General features: G+C 40.5%; 1 protein-coding gene across 3 annotated transcripts in view; it reads right to left on the reverse strand.

The window, feature by feature from the left end:
* nipbla (NIPBL cohesin loading factor a) overlaps nucleotides 1–17340 on the reverse strand; it is a 28328-nt gene extending 10988 nt beyond the window's left edge. Inside the window, exons 1-26 of one of the 3 annotated variants that reach the window (XM_044373313.1) lie at nucleotides 16945–17340; nucleotides 15333–15404; nucleotides 13704–13852; nucleotides 13288–13453; nucleotides 12408–12508; nucleotides 11944–12055; nucleotides 11464–11627; nucleotides 10110–10258; nucleotides 8966–9056; nucleotides 8508–8729; nucleotides 7993–8238; nucleotides 7145–7896; nucleotides 5673–5886; nucleotides 5355–5525; nucleotides 4388–4561; nucleotides 3995–4156; nucleotides 3739–3845; nucleotides 3533–3619; nucleotides 2961–3192; nucleotides 2337–2488; nucleotides 2005–2085; nucleotides 1670–1770; nucleotides 1317–1446; nucleotides 1114–1196; nucleotides 475–607; nucleotides 96–239 (exon numbers count right to left, since the gene is read on the reverse strand). In XM_044373313.1, the coding sequence (XP_044229248.1) occupies nucleotides 96–239; nucleotides 475–607; nucleotides 1114–1196; nucleotides 1317–1446; nucleotides 1670–1770; nucleotides 2005–2085; nucleotides 2337–2488; nucleotides 2961–3192; nucleotides 3533–3619; nucleotides 3739–3845; nucleotides 3995–4156; nucleotides 4388–4561; nucleotides 5355–5525; nucleotides 5673–5886; nucleotides 7145–7896; nucleotides 7993–8238; nucleotides 8508–8729; nucleotides 8966–9056; nucleotides 10110–10258; nucleotides 11464–11627; nucleotides 11944–12055; nucleotides 12408–12508; nucleotides 13288–13453; nucleotides 13704–13767 (4038 nt within the window). In that variant the 5' untranslated portion in view covers nucleotides 13768–13852; nucleotides 15333–15404; nucleotides 16945–17340. Of the gene's footprint in view, nucleotides 1–95; nucleotides 240–474; nucleotides 608–1113; nucleotides 1197–1316; nucleotides 1447–1669; nucleotides 1771–2004; nucleotides 2086–2336; nucleotides 2489–2960; nucleotides 3193–3532; nucleotides 3620–3738; nucleotides 3846–3994; nucleotides 4157–4387; nucleotides 4562–5354; nucleotides 5526–5672; nucleotides 5887–7144; nucleotides 7897–7992; nucleotides 8239–8507; nucleotides 8730–8965; nucleotides 9057–10109; nucleotides 10259–11463; nucleotides 11628–11943; nucleotides 12059–12407; nucleotides 12509–13287; nucleotides 13454–13703; nucleotides 13853–15332; nucleotides 15405–16944 lie in introns of all 3 variants that reach the window. The other 2 variants (XM_044373306.1, XM_044373322.1) reach the window with 2 other exon arrangements.
* Between the last annotated feature and the right edge of the window lie 906 nt (nucleotides 17341–18246).

Raw genomic sequence — 18246 nt, forward strand, 5'->3', positions numbered from 1 at the left:
ACATAAATTCTATGCTTGTTCCATTTTACTTCCTGTTGTCACTATGAATATCAACTTATAAGTTATAGTCATTAACAGTGAAATGGTTTCTCTACCTCTTGAAGAATTCGATCAATCGATCTCTGGTCCATCTTGCTGGTGACTGCATCCTTCCTCAGGCGGGCAGCCACTGTGCCCAAGTAGTCCAGAGATGCCACTCTCAGAGCCATCTCTGTCTGCTTATTACTGAACTGGTGCACCTGATGGACATAAGCAAGAAAAGCACAGTTGTGACACTGTTATAATATCACACTCAAGACCATGATTGACTTTCACTTGCATGTTCTTTGCTTAGAATGCAAAAAATGCATACGATTGGAGGATGTACCCACTAAAGTGTTAAAATAGCTTCTGCCAGATGATCTATTCTTGGAAACACTTAAAATACATATATTTGCATTTCCACTTTGAAAGGAAGAGCTCTGTCACACTAACCAGTAGTCTCCCAAGCAGACTGAGTAGCAGCTCTGCAGCCGGCCACTCTGGTTTATTAACTGTAGACAGCAGGTCCTGGACAAAGTTCTCAAACAGTGGCCGGTAATCTTCTTCTCCCTGCTTACTGCCACATCTGAGGGGGTGGGGAAGAGAGAAAGTGGCAGAGGAGGAAACACATAAGGCAAGAAAATAATAACAGAGAAATGAGATAACAGAAGCAAAGTATAATGAGAAAAAAAGTACTGGTAGCATTTGCAAACAGAAAATTAAGACAGAAAATTAAAATATATAAGGCTTAACAAGTCAGTAGAATAGATTTCAAACACAGGTAAGTGTTTGGCTATTTATTTATTTGGCAAAGGATTTCTGTATTATTTGTATTTCCTGCAGAATCAGCATGCACAGGGTGATTTGATGCACATTTCTGCTGCTTGCAGAGGGCATAAGAAATACTGGCAGTAATCCACCTGAAAGGTAGCAATGTTCCAAATGAGCAGAAAGTAGCAGTTCTATGGAGATATATTATGATAACGTTTAGGATAAATACCTACAGTACTGTGTGTACAGCGTTAGTACAATACAACTTTATAATCAACAAGTATAAAGCACACAGGGCAGTATGGAAATGGAAGTAATTACTTCTTGAGGAAGACTGAGAGGAAGTTCTGTGCCGTTCTCATTGCTGTCTCATACGAGTTGGTTATCAACACATCTTGATCCACCTAAAAAAAGAAAAATGAACTTGTAAGATTAGCCTGAACAGCATGTGCTAGAAAATAATATGTCTGAATGCGTGTTCATATAGACGTGAAGTGTATTTGTATGTGAGCGTGCTCTCCCACCTTGCTGTCGTACTCATCAAAAACGTCTTTGTCATTGGGGAGGTGGACCACACACTGGATGAGCTGCAGCACCAGAGCTGTCACCATTTGGATGTACATTGGCTCTCCATCCTGGTCTGAGCTGTTCAGCCTTTAGAGATAGGGATACGAGATACATTGATCATGGGTATTATTCAGGAAAATAATAGAGTTGGTAGAAGGACGTCACTTTTGCATCGGGAAATCTTCACCTCTGCCTCATCTATCACTTGCTACATCAGTAGCTGAACAATAACCAAGCCTCTCATTTGATGCATCTTCCCTGCAACACCTAATGGTCTTAAATAAATGTGAACTCATATGAAACATCATACCTGAAGTTCCTGAGGGAGCGTTTGCTGGTGGGCAGTCTAGCCAAAGACGTGAAGATCTCCTCCAATATCAGCTGCCGATGCTTCTCATAACGTGAGAACACCTGGAGGGAAGAAATAATAAGGCAGGTTTTCTTTACCTTCACAGTTTAGTGGTTTTGTAAAAATTCATCCAAGGTGATGCACATAAAAGTCAGGAGGAGGGGGTGTTTAACTGTAAATTGCAAGGCGATAAATTGTAGGCAATAAAATATAATTCATACAGATGGTAGCAAGCAACATCTTTGGATAAGTACTGAATGTCTGTACTTTTTTGACAGGGGAAAAAAAAAACTTACTGCTGTAACTAGTTTAATGGCACACAGCTGCAGCTCACTGACATTCTCCACGAAGAATGGAGTGATTCCCATAGAAGAAACCTGGGAAAAAGAGAGGATAGAATGAAAAAGAAGAGGGGTGAGAGAGAGAAGTAGAGCAAAAATAGAAAAGGGGGGAAATTAGAAGGAGAAAAAAAGATTATTGTAGTGAACAAAGAGGTACTGGCAGGAAAGACGGATTCATCTTACATCATCCGGTTTCCAATGTAGTTTAATTACTTTGTCAAACACTTTTTTTCCAGGATATATAGAAAACTGAAACCATACAGTTTTTAAGTATTTTTAGTTTTTACCTGGAGTATGGTGGTGTCTGTAAGTAGCTGGATCTCTAGGAGCTCAGAGATGTTGCTGACGATGTCACACACTTTGTTGTACAACATGACAATTACACGTTGCTTGTGTGTGGAGCACTTCGCACGCTTTGCCTTGGAGCTCAACATGCCACCTACATGGATGAGAGTAACCCTGTTATACTCATTTTTCAAAGTGCTTTTGTTCCAAGACTTTTTTCTGAACCAAGAATTTGTGGGTTTTCATTACGGAAAAAAAAAAAAATATATATATATATTTTGCAGGCACTCTGTTGAGCTTAACCCTTCCTGAATTACAGGGACTCTGTGGTATATCATAACAGTCCATGAAGACAGAAAAGGATAGTGATGGGAAGTGATGGCCTCTGATTTGGAAGGAATAGCCTATGATTCCCAGACATCAGGGATAATTTTCTGACAAGTTTGTCCATCATCGAGCTTAGTTCTGCTCAGATTCTTAGATAACTTTATTGACAATCATACATTTCTACAAAATGCTGGCGGAGGGTTCTCACTCACCTACACATCAGCCACATACCAAAAACTCAATCATGTTAGTTTCATTCAGATCACAGTATGAGGTATCGTTTTTTTCTTTATCCTCACCTCCATGTGGGCCAACCCTGTAGACAGGGTCATACTGTGGATACAGTGTGTTCTGGAGATGGAACTTGGTGTATTGTAGCACCCGCTCTATGACGTCTTCTATGTAGACAGCCTTCGGCATGTGCGATGAGGTCATAATATTAAGGGCCGTTAGGCAGGCGTCTGCTGACTTTGTGACTCTCTCCATTATGAGGTCTCTCCACAGCTTCTCCTCATCCTCTGCATCGTGGTCCTGAGGTTGGAAAGGTTGGAAAGAAAGGTTGGAAGAGATGTTGGAAAAAAAAATGTGAATACATTTTACAGCAACTATCTGGAGCCCAAAGATTTTTACTCACTAAAGCAAAGCGACCTTGTACAGCATTTTATATATGCTATAGAAATGCAGCAAAGATCTATTCGTGAAATGACAAAACTCTAATCAATCAAAGTTTTTCTATTATCACCAGTGACCATTTCTTTAATTTTTTTTACATGGATACTTTATGGATTTTTGCAATAAATCACATAACAATCACATCTCAATAAAGAACCACTGTGCAGAATATTAACACAAGAAGCAAAAGGGGGCTCACATGGTTCATCAGGGTGGAAAGCTTGGCCCCATCCTGGATATTCTTTTCCAGTATGTTCAGCAGCTTCACCAGCTTGTCTGCTGGGATCTAGAAGAAGAAGAAGAAACAGTTATTTAGACCTGTGTAGGACACAGCAACTAGTCACTATCCATAACAGTCCAGCTAAAGCCTGAGTATATTTATATTTGTAATATAGTTCACATTACCCTGCTGGAGATGCCCATGGCCTTAATCTTAGCGGACTCACTGCCCAGCTCATTTAACTGGTGTTTACCCAGCAGCAATTCCTGAGGTATCTCATCATCATCTGCCGCTGGAAAACATACAGTGAACACATAATGTAAAAAACATAAAACAAAATCACAATAGAATATGATGAGGTTGATGTATTTGGATTTGTAAAGCCACATTTAATTTTAGCCTACAGTGATAGTTTGATAGCCAGTCAGCTATGATATTTACCCATGGCAGTAAAATCCACATCCTCCAGATTCTCCAGTATGTTGTCAATGCTTGCCAAGAACCTCTTGAATGTGGACGAGTCCATCAGCTCTTCTTGGGTAAGCTTGGGTTCATATGCTTTCCGTTTCTTCTGCTTCTCCTTCATCTTCATTTTTCTGGCAACTGAGTGAGAGAAACTTAAATCTTAACTTTTATGCTTTCTAGTCTGATGCCATGTCTTATATGTATGTGTCTCTATATGGAAATAAGAACATTAGTCCTCAATCTGTTGTGGCATTGGGTTTAACTCTGAAGATCTACGCAGTTCTATCATTTCCACACACAGTTCAAACGAAAAACAAACAAATAAACAAATTAATGTGCAATGCTGTGGTATATGACTTGAACACAGACCTTCACTCATGCTGGGTGGCGGTGAATCTTCTTCGGAGGAGTCTCGGTAGCGGCTCCCTGAGCCTCTTCGGCCGTCCCGGTGCCCGCTTTTCCGATGTTCCCCTGAACCCCGGCGTTCCCTCTCCTCAAAGTCCCAGGACCTGTCTTTGTCTCGACGCTGACGCTTCCTTGCGGCTGTAGAGATTAAACATTCAGAACTCAGACAGATCCTTTGAAAGAAATAGGCCCTAAATATATATAAAAAGAAACCGGTATATCAAAGTAGCACTAGCTCCTTGCAACAGTAACAAGACTTAGAGTCTACAGCCAACGCTAGCAGCTCTGTGAGGCTATACATAGGCACAGCAGTGCTTTAAGCTGAATGCTAACACAGCATGCTAATGTTTGCCAATTAGCAATAACATGAACCACAGCTGAGGATGATGGGAATGTCTGATGATGTCGCTAGATAATAAATCAGGAGATAAAAGTGATTACAATTCAACCTGAGGGGGACATGAATGTCTGTACCGAATTTCATGGCAATCCATCCAATAATCCAATGGTTGTTGAGACATTTCACTAAAAACCACAAATGGAAACCTCATTGTGGAGGAAAAGTCAGAGGATACGTCATCTGGGCACCAGGAATATCTGTACAAAATTTAGTGCCAATCTAGTAGATGTTTAGATATTTCACAGGATGAGTGAAAAATTTGATCTGCTGGTGGCGCCAGAAGAAAAGTCAGGACATCAAATAATAGTTGAGATATTTCAGTCTGGACCAAAGTGGACCAACAGACTAGCACTGCTATCCTTAGATTCATGCTGCTAAATGTTCAAACAAAATGGTCTCAACAGGCTTCAACCGTCAGCTTGTGTTTTTAGGTTCTTTACATTTTAAGAATATTGTTGCAAACTAAATAAACTGTACTTTATACAAAGATTAGCAGCGAGAATTGACAAGAATTAAAATAATTTGACTCACATTCTCCATTTGTGTCTTCATCTGAGCTGACCTCAGCATATCTGGGCTTCTCATTTACAGTGCTTCGTTTCCGCTTGTTCATTTTAACTCTTTCACACAGGGGCATGGTTGACTCGATCTCTGCCAGCAGCTCTGGGGGAAGCTCTTTCAGAACTGCCGGGTCCATACCACCTAAACATGTGACAATCCATTAGGATTTCAAAGATACACACAATGCTAGCATAATAGAGATAATAGAGATGTTATTATATTCAAGTTAATTACAATAACATAGAAATGAACAAAAGTGCTTTCATTTCCATAGTATGTTGTTCTTACTTTTGCTTGACTTCCCTGAGGAGAGCCTGTTCTTTCCAGACTTGCTGTGCCGAATGATCCTCTGGATCTGGTCAACGGAGAGCTTCTTCAGAACCACCACAGGCTTGGGCCTTTTCTCAAAGTCCTGCACCAAACCCAGCCTCTCCAGTTTAACCTTTGGCTGGCACCAGATTGGGCTTTCGGTTGAATCACTGCTACCCTTATCGCGTTTGATCTGAAAGAAAAGAGTCAAGAAAGCCCTCTGAGTTGTCTTTCAATGAAGTTCAAACTTAAATAAAATTCACACTTTTAAATTTAGGACAGAAAAAATATGAGCTTTGTTTACAGACAAAAAAATAATACAAGATAATAAAATGCAAACAATGGATCAAACTGACTGACATGAGATTAGTGATTTTGATGTTAGTTTCCAATATAGTTCTGGTAACAAAGACTTAAAGGAATACTCCACAGTATTACTCTACAGAGTAATGATCAACACATGGTACATTTTCAACAATGTAGTGTCAAGGTAGCAACTCCCCCCTGCCAAAGCTGAGGATGGCGATCATGGTTGTTTCATCTACAAGGAAGTAACACTTCAATTGCTGCCAATATATTAGCATACCAAAGTTTGTGCATTCTGTAAAATACATCCAGCTGTTTGCTGTATGTTGGTTTGCAGAGATATTTTTAGAAGTGAAACTAACAAATAAAACCAACAACGCATGATTTCCTACAGACTATGACTGCAACTACAACTACAAACAGTACAATGTCATATGGTTATGTTCCATTCTAGTGGTGCAATAGCGGCCATTGTTTGGATGTTATGCATCAAAACAATGTATGTAAAATTGTGTTTGCTTTTTTGTAAGTAAACACACAAAAGCTGCGATGTGAAAATATTAGCTCTGACTAACACTTTACTGTGGTGGGGGCATGCACCTGGGTTATGGCATGTGGCTGTGGGTTGCACCTCTGAACACTGCATTGACAATAGAGTACTGTTAAAAACAAAACAACAACAACAACAACAACAACAACAAAAAAAAAACCAGGCTGAAAAAAAATGGAAGCTTGACTGTCAACATAAAAACGGCTTTTTGGAGTCCAGGTGTTTGGGCTCGGCAATACTGATAAAAATCAGTTTCCACAGGGTGAATGACTGAGTCGTTTCAGGAGACATTTACCCACATGCGGCATCTGAGAAACGGCAGTGGAGCATTTCTTTAAGATTCTTGCTCTTGATTATACACACAGGATTGACAATTTAATAAATCAAACTTTTCTACTTTAAATAGATGGTTAGGTGAAGGTTAATGTGTTAATCAAATTCTTAAAACAATCCCTGGGATAAACCAAAGGCTTATAAATGGGAAAACAAAAACAAGAGTGAGCAGTGGTGTGATTTGGTTTTGTGAGATTGCAGGCAGTGACAGCTGAATGATTGGTAGGTGGGTATGTATTTGGTTTGGGTCAGCCCAGATCACCTTAGGGATCTGGAAGTTCTTCAGTGCGCCACTATGCCCTCCCAGGAGCTGAGCAGGGAAAGAATCTGGAAGTTTAGGACCAGAAGCAGATGAGGCCGGTTTGGAACCATCTTGCCTATGGCTGCTCCGACCGGGCTCTCCAATGGAAGAAGCCCGGAAGGCAGAACGATCTCGGTCACTTCGGCAGCGAGCATCAGGGGAGCGTCGGTCTCGACCACCTGTTTCACTCCGATGCCTTCTGTCTCTGTCAGATTCTCGGTCCCTGTCTCGGCCAGGTTCCCCTCGGTTTGAAGACTTCGGCATCTCTCCCCGTCTGTCTGAGGACTTCTCATCATGCCGGTGCTTTGATGACTCCCGACCTTCTCTCCTGCTATCATGTTTATCGACCCTGTTCTTGATGACTTCCGGCCGTCCATCTGGTTTCAACCGCAAAGCTGTGTCAGAACCCTCCACTGCAGCAGGCCCACTAGCTGGTTCTTCAGGCCAGCGTTGGGCCTCAAGGGCTGGAATAGGGGCAGCCAGACAGGGGTCGAGCTGGCCATCAGCTCGGCCAGCCTGCTGGAGGTCGATGCTCACCATGAGGGGAGGTCGGCTGGCACCGTTCCCAGCTGCGGTGGCCTCTTGCGGGGTCAGTTTGCCTGCATTGCCACCTCCTGTTGATCCACTGCCCGGGGCACCTGTGGGGCCACCTGGTCCCCCCGCTCCTGGCTCCAAGGGAAAAGAGTCTTGTTTCCTCTTCTTCAGTGGCTTGTCTGTAAACAGAGAGAGAATAATATAAAAACAATATACTCAAACACTCAAAGTTTTTTTCAGTTTTTATTCATACAATTTAGAGATATCCTGCACACCTTTATCTTGCACCTCCTTGGAACACTTCTCACTAGCTGCCTCTCGTTCTATCCTTTCAATTTCAGCGAGTGCATCTAGCTCTGCCTCATCATAAGGGGAACTGGGCGGCTGGAGACCACCGGCACCACCTGCCAGGGAGCCCTGTTGCAGCCGGGCTAGGTTTTGCTGGAGGACAGGCACCTGCTGAAAGCCCAGTTCTGCCTCCATATTGTCCGAGTTCTGGTCCATGCCTGGCACAACCTCACCTGAAATATTAACAAAAACACTTATATAGGGTTGTATTTAAATGGTTGATAGTTTTCATTACTAGAAGGCTTCCAACTGACGAGATTTTTTGTTTTTTTAAAAACGTACCTCTTTGTAATGCTGCTAATTGATAAGATAGTTGCAGAGGTTATTGTGTGACACTGGATGTATGTGTTGGAAACCTTATAACACTATAGAAAACTAACTAAACTGATTTTAAAAAATGAAGATCCAACTAAAATCGATCTGATCCAAAATGTTTACTTACCTGGGGGATCGGACTCATTTGACTTGACCCTGGACAGTTTGAGGGTAAGTTTGGTGGAGTCCTTGTTTGGAGAGCTAACAATGTCGTACATATCTTTCTCCTCTTTCACCGCTGGGGTTTTCTTCCTTTGTTGGAGCTGCTGTTTCTGGTCAGGTCCTCCCTCCCTTGGTGAGGGTGCATAGGGAGGTGGTGACTGCAGAATCAGTGGGGGGCGAGAACCCGCTGTGAGGAAGCAGACAGCAAACAAAAAAAAGAGGGTCAAAGGCATAAAGGCATGTAAAAATGCTCATAAAACCACATCCAACACTGTGATGATAACTGAACAACACACAAGATGTATTCAGCTCATATCATCACTTTGAGTATTTTCAGAGCCAAAAGTGGGTTCTCCCTAAATTAAAAAATATAGGTGGGGTGTTTGCATAGCAATGCCTCCCGTCCTCTTCCAGTATCCTTACATTTGGGCGTTCCTTCACTCCCTGCTGGAGAGCAGCCTGACTGTGGAGACCTCAGAGGGAAAGAAGGATTCCTCATGGTGGAGTCACCCTCCTAGATAACATACAGACAAGACAGATGTAAGCCATTACGGCATTAGCTTCACATTAGACTTCCAACCAAAATTTAGCTAGAAAAATAGCTTTATACAACTAATTTTTGTCCAAATGTCACCAATAAAGCCTATTTTAATGAGATGAGCACATTATTTGGTGCTTTGTGTTTTAAAGCTGCAGCGTTTAGTTGATTAATTGATTAGTTGTCAACAATTTAATTAATTTCCAACTGTTTTGATCATCAATTAATCGTTTCAAGTCATTTTGAAAGAAAAAAAAAGTCTAAATTCTCTGATTTCAGCTTCTAAAATGTGAATATTTTCTGGTTCTATAAAGTATTCAGAGAATATCTTTGGGTTGGGACAAAACAAGACATTTGAGGTTGAATCTTGGGCTTTGGGAAATAGTGATCGACGTGCTTCATCATTTTCATTTTACAGAACAAACAATTGATGAAATCGAGATAATCAACAGATTAACCGATAATTCAAAATTTCTCTAATTTTCTTTGGGGCCTCCTCCCTTAATGGCAAAAAAACAGAAACAAATCATCAAGATTCTACATCAAAACCTGTGTCAATTCAGAAAATGAGTAACACAAGAACAGAATTTTCAAAACTGAACTCATTTAAGATTAAGCAATGAAAAAAATAAGACTAACGCAACCACACACACACACTTGTGGCTAGATATGTGGCTCGACAGGTGTCATTCAGCAACCCGTGCCGTTGGTTGACATTACACAACAACTGCTTAGAAACTATCATTTGACTTGTTTACTCTTTAGTCATAAGCAGTTTGTAAAATCTTGAGTCTGAATTTTTTTCATCAGTTACTGCAGTCAATTGCGTAATAGATATTTATCATTTTAGTAGTGTTTATATATAGTTTATATAATATATAGATATTCCAAACTTCTGGATTGAACTTCTGTTTAAAAATATCATTATTCAACACTTTGGCTTTGCAGTTCATTCATACATTTTTGTCTTGGTTGGCTAGCACATTATAATTAATTTATTCATTCATTTCTAGACTTTGTCAGTCATACCTCATTGCCCAGTCGGTGCACAATGTTCAGGTAGTCCTCAGTGCCATGTCTGTCTGAGTGATGGTTGGCAGCATTGGCCATCTGCCCCGATACTTTGCCCTCGTGGATGTTTCGTATGCTGCCTGGAACCATGGGGCTGGCCACAGACACTTTCAGATGGAAGAAGAGAAGGAGTCATTTTTTCATCATCTATTAGTGAGTTGTTGATTATTACAGAACAAATAACAAAACATGCTAATAAAATGAACAAGCATTTACTGGACCAAGGATTTTACTAGAAACTTAAGTGGGGTTTCAGTGTTTTCAGGAATCACCGAGTGGTTTCAAGCGACCCAGCAAAATGCTAGTTGAATCACTAAATTCAAACACTATACATAAAAATATACAATCAAAACTTGTTAGTCTATAAAACTGCAAACCTTCCTAGCTTTTAGCTGCAAGTCTGTTGAGGAAGCAGAAATTTGTTAAATGACTGCTTGAAATAAACCTGTTCCTCCTGTTATTGGTCAGACAGTTCTCTTGTGAAGTGGGAGTTTAATTTAATGCACCAGTGTAAGCACTCTAAAGGCAACAATATTGCAACCAATTACATTTCATTGTGGAAGCAATAATTGTCAAAGCCGTTATAAAATTAATTGCGCAGCTCTCAAATGCAAATTCTGTTCATGTTCAGGGGGCATGAATTTCCAAGCCAAAAACCTGGCTGATATTTACATAAACACCACAAATTCTGGCAAGCATCTTTGGCAAAGATGACTAACTGTATATTCTAAGCAGTAAAATATACCGAAAAAGAAAAAGAAAAGAAGCAGCAGCTAACAATGAAGGAACTGAATTTTGTTACAAAACCACAGCAGCAAATTATATGTAAGTATAACACTTGCATCAGAGTGCATTTATAAGACAAAACAATTCAGTCACAGCCACCAAATCATCACAGTTCATGTAAAGCTGATAACATCTGCTAGAGATCACCGTTATGTCAGAAAGCAAAACGGCACCAGCAAACTATCACCAGCTTAAAATCAGAACCCCACAAATCATATCAAAAAACAAATCTCCTCAAACCTTCCTTCTAATATTTGCTCTTATTTGCAGACATTTTGTAAATTATATGAAATAAAGCATCCCAAACCTTCACATTTTATATACTTAAAATTTTCTAATGCTATGCTGCTAGCATGTGAACCCCACACACACACAAGTCTGAAACTGCACCGATGTGTTGGAATAAATCACTGAGATGGATGTGCGCACACACAGAGACAAGGAAGCACTTATCTATATTCAACAAAACCTTGGCGTCCCCTCATGCATGCACACGAACATACGACGCACATACACACACACTCACCTTGTTGTATCTGTTGGTGTTGGTTGTAGCTGGGTGGTTGTTGGTGGGGATACTGCTGTATGTAACCAGTGGCAGGGCTCTGTGGAGTGTAGGGGCTGGGCACCGGACTATTCTGCTGGCCCATATACCGACTACTGGAACCGGTCTGGGGAGCCACAAAGCGGCTGGAGGGAAGAATAGGGAAGGAGAAAGTGAGCAAGTAGAATGATGTAGCATGGTTAACAGTAAGACAAGTACCATTATTCGGCATGCGGACAATATATTTGTATTATATTCCTTCAGTAAAATAATTATACTATTACTGTGGAGTAATTGTGGCTACATATACATAAAACAATTCATCGATGAAACTACATATTACCAAATATTGTGATGCAACTGGAATATACTAATGAAAAAAACAGTAAACAACAATTATATCATTAGCTACTCTGTTTATATCATCATAGATCGTCAGCTCAATTTTCCAGCCTAACTCACCTTGATGGATTGGGAGAAATTGCTGCCGGCTGGAAGTTTGCAGACTGGGCCGGGCTATGCATGGAATTTTGGGTGATCTTGTATTGTTGTACCATTGGCTGCTGCATAACATCTGCTTAGAAATGGGAAAAAAAAAAGATTGAGATGTTAGAGACAAAGAGACAAGGCACTCACATCGCGTCAAGAGTTTCCCAGGCAACGACGCAGAGGTTGACTCACATTTCAGAACAGTGCCACACAGAGGCTCCCAAACACAAATAATTATTGATTTCCGAATGAATGGATATTTAGCCTTATTTGTGGTATTAAAGAAAAGATTTTTTGCCTCTCGTTGGCCTGGTGGCCCACCAGGCCTGTACAATTATAGGGGAAACACTGAACACAGTAGGGCAAGAAGTAAGAAAATACAATATATTTTGCTAATAACGTCAAAATGAAGCTTGTCTAGGTTGGTTTCTCCATACTTTTCTCCCTGAAGATGCCAGGGTTCCTGGCCAGCATGGTCTGCAGCAGCAGTGGTGCATCTCCCTCTGGCTCATCGCTACCCAGGTTGTCCTTCAGCTCTCTGGAAAGACACACAAAGAATTGGTTCAGTCACATTACAAAATTGTATTTATGTATTAAACTATGACTGCTTTTACAATTATGTAGCTTACAATTTAGGGTTAAGAGATTTAATGATATACAGTATAACATGAGAAGAAAGACATTTATCAACCTGTAGATATTTTGTCATTGTACAGAGAAGCTGTGCCCTTAATATTTTTTGCTGTATGAGACCTTAATGAGCAATGTTTCAAATCAATGAGCAGAACTGCTTCATGGCAAAATTGGATTTACAGGATTTTTTGCATCAATGTAATGACTTGCATCGATTTGTTGGTTATTTATTTCAGCTGATTTATATCAATATTTCAATACCACAATATAAAATGACATACCATGATAAAAATGTTAGCCTCATTACACACCACTACTACAAATAAGCTAAACTGAAGTTGATTTTATTTTGTGTCTTTAGTGGCTTTTAAAACTTTGTTTTACTATCATTTAATAAACAGTTCTTGATGAGCAATTTTGCCATTTATTCTGCTATCAGTGTTATGCCATGTCTCATAAAAAATGCATCTCTAAGTTTTCACTAGAAAAAAAGAAACTAAACATCACTCCATTTCCACAAGTCAACAGTGGCATCCCTTCAGCTGTTACCTGTTTGACTAATAATTTTTAAAGCCAAGTTATGCAGGGCCACACTCTAACACTAACAGGCCTAAAATCCTCATGCAAGACCTGTCTCTCTGGACCAAGACACAATTTTGCAAACATTCTCTTGTATAAACTCACATGTGCTCTGTGGAGACCTGGTTGAGGCCATGGGCTAGCTGGGAGGCCAGATTCTCATCCCGACAGCCCAGTAGGCAGGTAACTTCCTCCGCGATCCTCCCATTATACAGGAGGCTCTTAGTGGTGGTGGCCGGGAGAGGGGAGGGGAGGGGCAGCTGGTTCAACACTGAGACAAGAAGAGAGAGATGATGGGAAGGACAGACACAAAAAAGGGTAGGAGACAGACATGAGCGTGAATATGCAATGGTAGAAAAATAAGGATAGGGAAGTAGACATGGCAAAAGACAGAAAATGCAATCACAATTGCAAATTTACATCTGTTCAGACAGAATATTTGAGCTTGGCATTTTACACTTGAAGAGGCAGAACAAAAACTGTGACAGTGTGTGTTTGGAACATGGCGGTGTGTCACTCACAGTCTGTGAGGCTAGCGATCCCAGCGAGAGTGGTGATGGGAACATGAGGCATATCCCCATTCATGCTGAAGGTGAGGGTGGGGGAGTGTGTTGATACACAGGTAGATCGGGGGTCGATGGACGACACCCGTCCTCACATCTCCTGACACCTTGGAGAGAAGGAGGTTAGTAAGGGGGAGAGAAACAAGAAAAACAATGAGTGATGGACAGAAGAAGGGTGGAGAAAGAGAGGCAAATTAGTGGCGTCGAGAAAGCAAAATTAACAAGGGAGTTAAGTAGAAATAGAAATGAAGGGAGAAGAAGAAATTAACACAAATCCTTAAATCTTATTCAGGGATATCAAAAACATGGAGTCAAAAGCACAATGATTATTGCTGTATATACTGCCATGTCTGGCCTGATGTTAAAATCATGTTTTCTGAAGAAGTCATGGTGCCTGTTGCATGTAAGCTGCAAATCCATGTGTCTTATTAGATCTTGTCTATCAAGATAAATTGCCATGTTCTTGGCTATATATATTCGAGCAGAAAATCACCCTTTCCTTTTGCACATCTAGTACATTATTATTTGATATATGTTACTGATCCATAAGGAGGGAATTTTCAATGCTCTCTGTCTGAAATACAGGGACACAGGTGTAGGAATACCATGGCATTGGCATGAGTCCAGGTTAGACTCATGCCAATTATACTATTCACAGATATAAATGCACAGAGGATTGGACCAGGCTTTTTGGTTGGAGAACAAGGTCACCTAATACCAAATATGTAATATACATCTTGGTGGCTGCCAAGCCACTGCATGGAGGGTATATTATCATACAGTTGTAAACACAACAGCACAATATTAACATGTATGTGTCATATTGACACCAGTTTAGAAATGTTTTGAATAATACAGTCCCGGTGATAATGTACTCCAGTGAATAAGCCTTTGACATTCTGACTGGCCCTAGTAAACAATACTATACCATGTGTGGGTACATACCAAAAATTAACAATATATTTCCACTATTTTCTCCCCAATTCTCCAGTAACTGAATTTTACATTTTATATATACACTTAATATCAGTCAAATGATGTACATCTTGTATTACTACCGTAGAAGTCTACACCACCTCCTTCATTTCAAACCATAGGGCTCTTCTCTCACAGCTTATTATGATAGAGGTGCACAAATTAGAACCCTGTGTTGCTCGTAATTTGTCTTAAATCCCTTTCCTTATTGGATGTCCTTGACCTCTCATGAAAGACTGTACAGTAGGTCAAAGAAAAACACAGCGAAAAACCAGTTGCAATTTTCAGAATATCTAGACACAGCCCACGCTTCACGGATAAACCTGGTTGCTACAACAAGCTGAGAGACGGCCACTACAGGGCTCTCTTGTAATCTAAAATATCTTCCCTGACAAAAAATGATAATTGGTGTGCTTTTGCATCACAGGACAAAGAAAAAGATAACCCACACTAGTCTCAACCCCTTTCTAAACACTTTATAAACAGTCTTAATTGACTCAGTTAAGTAAATAAGTAAACAGGCATTAATACTATAAATAAAGACAAGTCAATGTTGTGAACTGTGCAATGATTCAAACCATGAGCATAACCGCTGCCTTGTTTCACAAATACCTTTTTGAAGAATTCTGTGCAGTCTCGGGTGGACTCACTGACATTTCAGATAAAAAGTCTTACTCCTACAATCTGTTGAAAGAGAACATGGCACTGCATCAGACTTTTTGACATGCAACTGCATATTACACTTCTTAGGGACAATAACAGGAAGAAGTCATGTCGGTAGAAAACGGTTTAAAAACAACAGCATACAGAGCATCACAACATCCACTGTCAAACATGCATTTAATATTTACAATGACCTGTCAGTGTCGAATGCATTAGCACGCAGCTCTGCTAACCAAACATGAAACCCTCTTTTAAATTGCTACTAAGGAAATGCAACAACATTTTCAGCAACTTCAGCACAACACTGATGGCATGTAAATCTGTAAACACAAAGTTCCTACCAAGCCTGAGTGCAAGCCAATCATCGAGGTCAAATAGTAAATACGCGAAACTGATTCTGCACGACATAACTGTTACTCAGGATCAACAGATGGATTTTTGTAAACATAGAATTAGCTCGCTGCAACGTTAGCATGCTCAGTCTACGAGCTCTCACTTCAGTGCGTAGGGGCTAGGCTGACAGCTGTGAGACTGACAGGCAGGAGGCAGCACAAAGGAACAGATGCACTGTGATGGTGGCGGCAGTAGTGGGGGGCTGCATCCTCCAGTAGCAAACAGCCACCGTGCGCTCTCTGCAAGCTTGCTAACTGCAGAAAGCAACCAAACTCCATTTGACGCGGCTAGGAAGCAAAAAGTATCTACCGATTCCCACTAGCAACATTAACAAGTCCACTAATCTATGATAGTAACAGTGAAAGTAACTATAGCAGCCATAACGTAGCTTTCTGCACAGTCCGCACTCGAGTCAAAACATTTCAAAACAGGATAGCAACCAAAACCAACATTAGCCCTGCCAAAAGCTCCAGCAAACCAAAACACAACGCTAGGAGACAAACAACACAAAATAATGACTAACTAACAGTTAGCTAACGTATAGTTGACATTAGCATCCATTTCACTGTTTATATTAGTTAGCTAAAACGCCAGCTCCTGTCCGCTACTTGCAACCAAAAACCACCACTGCCGAGAAGTTGCTTGCCTGGGTCCTCCAAGCTAACCGCGAAGCTAGTGTTACCACTTACTATAGCAGCTAAGATCACTACAGCTCATTCGCTATCAACAATAGTCGTGTTTTAATAGCTAGCTAGTTATGCTAACTAGCTCTAACTGTTGTCAGTTAGCTTCTAACGCTGCTACCAGCTCAAATAAAAGGGAAGACAATTCACATAATACGAGGAAGCGCTAGTCGGGGTTAATGAATGTTAGCCAATTTCCCCCCCTGAGCTCAGGAAAAGGGTGGCGAGTTTGAGTGAGTAGATGTAGAAGCAACGGCCCAATCCTCGGGCTCGACAAATGACATACAGTTGAGGCCGAGCGCCTCGGCGGAGCGAAAACACACCTAGCTAGCTTGGCTGGCTAGTCCACTAGCTTTCCGTTACCTCCCGGTCACCGATTAACGACGCCGTAGGTGGTCCCGCAGCAGAGAATTTATTCATGTTATTATTAATAATCGCAGTTTTAAAAGTTTGCTTAATAAAGATAGGTAGGTGGATATATTTACCTTCGGGATGTTGCGCCCAAAGGGAGGGGAATGTTTTAGCTCGGTTTGTGTCCGTGTCCGTATCTCTAGCTCCCCCTTTCTTCTCTCGCTGCTCCTCCAGAAGGAACTCGACTGGTTTGCCAGCTAGCTGCTGAGCTAGCCTGCTAGCTATCAACAATAATCCGGGTCGGACTGATTCGTTCTTCTTCCGTCACTCAAGGGTGAATGTTTCAACGTACATTCACGGGGAAACATTCGTTCTTCGGAGTCTCAGTCGGTCTGCGCTGACATAAACAATGAGTGCAGCCAATTTCGACCGTAAATGAGAAATATGACGATTGTTGCGATGATCAAGAGGCTCTCCTCTCGTAGAACAAAATGCCGACCGGAAGTTCTGCCGTCTGACTGACCAAAGATCTCAGGAGTGACTCCCTCCATCGGCGCCAAACAAAATGCCATGCAACGTTTCATATTTGAGCCGCTAGAGGGCGCTGTAACACAACGATACCCTCTCTGGCCCATTTATAGCTTACAGTACAAACAACTGTAAAGTCTGGCAGCACATATATATTACACATATATAAACAAATCATTATTAAAATTGCTGGTGATGAAACATGCCAAGGAGTTACCACACATATCTATCACTTTAAATCTATACATCCTATTTTTGCATACACTTCAAACATGCAATTATGACCCCATGCAGGATATTTAAAACGTTCATTTTAAATAACCTACAAATTACATCTTGTGTCTTTCAGATGTTCATGATAAAATGATAAATACACACCACTGATTTCATTGATTTTATTTTTAAATATCCATGATCCATCCAAAAACTACGACTATTCAGTGTGTGTGTGTGTGTGTGTGTGTTTGTCTGTGCGTGTGTGTGTCACGGAAATTCACGAGAAATTATCTTATCAAGGGCGACACCAGCATCTGTAAACAAATTAACTATTCTATTTCCTGAAGTGTGTGATGGAAAAAATATATATAATTTATAATTTACACTACTGAGGTGCTATGCCAAAAAAAATGCTTGCCTTACACACTCATATTACAATATTAGTAATATTTTTAGAAAATATTTTTTGTGTGCTGTGATGGAAGAAGTATTCAGACCCATAACTTAGGTAAGATACAATTTAAAAAAATACTCCATTACAAGTGAAAGTCCTGCATTCATCATTTCGAAAATAAAAAAGATAAAAAGTGTAATATACAGTATTATCAGCAACATACTGTTTATTTAAAGTATTGAAAGTAAAATTTCTCATTATACAGAATGACCCTTTTCAGAGTGTTATTGTATTATTG

This window comes from Thunnus albacares, chromosome 2 (genome assembly GCF_914725855.1).
Source record: "Thunnus albacares chromosome 2, fThuAlb1.1, whole genome shotgun sequence".
NCBI lineage: Eukaryota > Metazoa > Chordata > Actinopteri > Scombriformes > Scombridae > Thunnus > Thunnus albacares.